We start from the raw sequence: 4,293 nt of genomic DNA on the forward strand, positions 1-4,293 counted from the left end.
GCTAACGGAAAACTTAAGATCAAGATATGTTAAGACAATTGTTTATGTTATGATCATGTTGTCGGAGACGTGCTAAAGGTGTTATCACAATCCAACTATTGGAAACGATTTTGCACAATAAAAATTTTGGCTATTTTTAGCAAACTAGCAATTGAAACATCATTAGTTTTGTCATATTTGTGTTGTAATTATATTTTTTAATATGTTTCATTATTCTCGATTATCATTTCAGTTACTACACTTTGAAATTCTATTGTATAAGACAGATGTATCAATTATTTTTTCATGGTATTTTTTAAATTTATTTTAATACTACTAACTAATTTTCTTATTTTTTAATTAACAAACATAAAAAAAAACATCAACACAACATAAACTTAACTAAAAAATTACATACAACATAACTAAAAAATTATACTCTAATTTTATCCAATTTTTATATTTATCTTTATTTGTATATTTCTCTTAAAAAATTAAAAAACAATATTAAAAAAATTAATTTAATAAATAAGTAATTTTAAAACCAATTAAAAACAATTTTATATAATATAATATTTATATTTTATAATATTTTAATTTAAAAATAAAAAAAAGGGTCATAAATGCAACATGCAGTGTCACATTGGCAAATTTTGCAGGCACAGCAGAACATGTAGCAATGGTCACAAAAGCAACCATTTATTTGAAATACATGGAAGATACTCCATACATAGACATCACTTTAACATAAGTCAAGTTCCAACATGTAAGTCCTCAACCAGTGTGTACAATTTAAAAAAAAAAAAAAAAAAAAAAAAACTAAACATAATGAAAACTAGTGTACAACAAAATATATAGCAACTAGACCACACAAGATTCACTAGTGACTAGATTGGGTACCCAAGCAATAGCCTTGTTGCCAACAAAATGACAAACAGGCACGGTTCCAGTCTTAACTTTGAGAACTTCATAAACCACAATAGGATCCATGCCTCTTGTATCATGGTGGCAAATAGTTAGTGCCTTAGCTTTAGTTCCATCAGATGCTACCAAAGGAACCATATAAGTTGTTGTTGCATTGATTTGGTGGCAATAAAACACAACATTTTCAAAGTTGAGTCTATGACACATAACAGCTTTTTCTCCAATTTTGTTCACTTCCTCAACAACATATTGATCGTGATCTTGGGCAAAGGAACTTGAAATCGCCTTAATATTCTTCCCAAGTTTCGAAATGGCGAAACCCATCATTGATTGCAAGGATGTTGCACAAAACTTTTCTTCTCCTTTAGCAGCTGCTTTCCCACAAACCTCGTCAAGATTATATCTCTCTTCTACTTTTGCGTGTAACCATGCTCCAAAAGGTTGACTTGTTGTTCTAGCCCATGAGCTTATTGTGGAATTTTTTGTATCATTGTGCTTGTGGAGGCCCAAGTGCATTATCTTGCGAGGATGAAGGTCATGCTCAAAAAAGAGAGTCCAATACTGCTTCTCTTCTTCGACTTTAATAGGCATATTTGTTTTAGGGGCTGCACCATTATAGACATAGTAACAAATAAGAACAACTATACAAATCTTCCTTATACTACCTCCTTCCTTTAACGTAAGAGTCTTATTTTTAATTTTGTTTGTTTTTTTATAAGATATTTTTTATTTTATCTTTTACATTAATTATTTTTTTTTACTAAAATATCCTTAGTTATTTTGTATTAACTCTGGTCATTTTTATAAGTAACAAGTGGAGTGTAAAAAGATAATTGCATTATATCTCTTAGAAGAATTGGACAAAAACACTATCACAATTAATTAATTAATTAGGTAGAAATAATTAAGTGGAAAGAGAAATAATGGGTTTCAAAAAAGTGTAAGTTAATCTTTTCTTATAAGAGTGTAAGTTAATCTTTTCTTATATGTGTGTAAGAAATGATCAATGAGTAATTTATCGGATCAAAATCACCAAATTTATAAAATTAAAAAAACCAAATATTATAGTAAAAAATTATCCAAGACTAAAATTATAATTTAATATTATTTTAAATACCGTACCTAGAATGATTTTTAATTAGTAAATAATATACAATACTTTACACCGACAATGAATGAAATTAAACTTATTATGGGAATGAAAGAAATAAATCATAAATGTATAAGATTAAAATTTAAAAGCTGTGTAACATTTTTAAAGGGAAATGGTATCATATGTTGCTTGATACCTGGAAAGATAGAAAAAAGAGAAAAATATAGATATAATTGATAATATAATATGATGAAAAGTGAGAGATAGAAAGAGATAATGGTGATGATGAGTGCTTATAATGGAGTGTTTGCAGTAGAGAAGTGTTCACATGGTGATTAATCTTTTGTTAAACAGTCAAGACATCAACTAAAATTTAGTACCTGATCAAATAAGCAAATAGCCTAAACATTACACACCTGTAAAAAGATTGAATCGAAAATCAACATAAGAATAATTTGTGTAACTTACAAGGCAACACTAGATCCCAGAGAGGCTTGGGCAGACGAGTGTTTGGAAAAACGGAGTGCCAATAATCTTTCGCGGATTGCGACGCATCAGCTCCCTTGAGAGTTACCTGCAAAAGAATGTTCAGATTAAGATCACATATCAATTTTTTCTTTGATTTACAGTGTTATTTTTTTAAAAGGAATTAACACAGTATTACTTAGTAATAGTATTTTCGATTCAATAAAAAAATTGTAACCACAACCTCAAACAGCTCCAAAAAAACTTAATCATCCAACTCGGAGTAGTCCAATGATGAGTGATGGTTAAAATGAATTTTTTTTTTTTTTTACTTTAAATAAAGAAGATATATATTAGATTTTTTGTGAAGTGATTTTCTTTTGCTTTATAAAAGCTAGTAAAAGTATATATTATCAGTAGGCCTAAAACTTAAGTTTTACCTGTTTTATCTTGAGTCAGTCTCACCCCAACTAAAACATCTATGTATATATTTATACTATTAATAAAAGAAATATAATATTTTGGTGTACACATTTTATCTCTCAAATCATCTTTAAAAAAAAAAACACATTCACATCTTAAAAACTATCCAATATTATTTATTTTATTACTTTTATTTCTCAAAAATTTTAGAGAGGCACGAAGTGCCTTTCCCCGGTGCTAATAACATTCTTGGTAATAACCAAATCTGAAATTGAGTTTCTTATTAAATTAACAATCATAAACTAAAAAGAGTGAAGACATATATAATGGGGGCAAATTAAACCAACAAAAAAATGATATCTTTTTAATTTTTTATGGCATAGAAAATGGCAATCTAAAGCACGTAATAAAGTGGTGAAGTTAAAACAGTAAAAAATGATGAAACAAAGATGGAAGAAAATAGCTTACACATAATAAAGCTAAAACGATTAGATGTCCAATCTCCATTATATGGTATGAAACGGAAGATTGTAGAAGGCAATTGAGTGTATGGTATAAGGTGCATGACTCATGATATATATAGCGAACTCAATTGACACTTATTGGTCTTCGTAATACATGCGTATTGTCCATATTCAAAATAAAACTCCCTTATTTTATATCCTGACAACTAAAGGTGGGTCAACTTTACACGACTTTTTTATAATGTTAAATTAGATGCGTATAGGTTTGTTAAATTAGTTATTTGATTCGTATAGGTTTATGCCATGATTTTTTAGTTTTTATAATTTATATTTTAATTTTGTTAATTTTTATAGTTTAAAAATGATTTTTTTAGTCTTTGTATTTTAATTTTTTTTTAGTTTTTATAATTTGAAAGTGATATTTTTATTTTGTATAATTTATATTTTAATTATTTTTTAGTTTTTATTACATAAAAATATATAAAAATAATTAACTACAAATTAATTATAAATTATTTTTTTATTATAAATTATCTTGTGATAAATTAATTACCAATTACTTATTAATATTTTTGTAATTAATTATAATTGATAATATTAGTTATGGTAAGGACTAAAAAGAAATTAAAATATAAAGTATAAAAATTAAAAATATTACTTTCAAACTATAGGGACTAGAAGAGAATTAAAATACAAATTATAAGGACTAAAAAATTGCTTTTAAATTATAAGGACTAAAAAATAATTAAAATATAAACTATAGGAACTAAAAAAATTATTTTAAATTTATAAGGACTAAAAGATACAAATGATAAAATTATAGGAATCAAATGACTAATTAAACATTTTTATTATTATTATTATTGTCAGAAAAAGTTTAAAAGTTCATTTTTATGTAGGTTTGGTAGGGTAAGATATTTTAATTAATTTTTAATTTTTTTATTA

At 26.0% G+C, this 4,293-nt stretch overlaps 1 protein-coding gene across 1 annotated transcript; it reads right to left on the reverse strand.

Moving 5' to 3' along the window:
• Window positions 1–666: 666 nt before the first annotated feature.
• On the reverse strand, window positions 667–3,433 carry LOC100500652 (BURP domain-containing protein). The gene is made up of 3 exons (NM_001250470.3): window positions 3,353–3,433; window positions 2,465–2,570; window positions 667–1,508 (listed from the first exon to the last, which is right to left on the reverse strand). The coding sequence occupies exons 1-3, from the start codon at window positions 3,389–3,391 to the stop codon at window positions 841–843; spliced, it is 813 nt and encodes a 270-aa protein (NP_001237399.2). The 5' UTR covers window positions 3,392–3,433; the 3' UTR covers window positions 667–840.
• Window positions 3,434–4,293: the final 860 nt, after the last annotated feature.

Source organism: Glycine max, chromosome 8 (assembly GCF_000004515.6).
Source record: "Glycine max cultivar Williams 82 chromosome 8, Glycine_max_v4.0, whole genome shotgun sequence".
Classification (NCBI taxonomy): domain Eukaryota; kingdom Viridiplantae; phylum Streptophyta; class Magnoliopsida; order Fabales; family Fabaceae; genus Glycine; species Glycine max.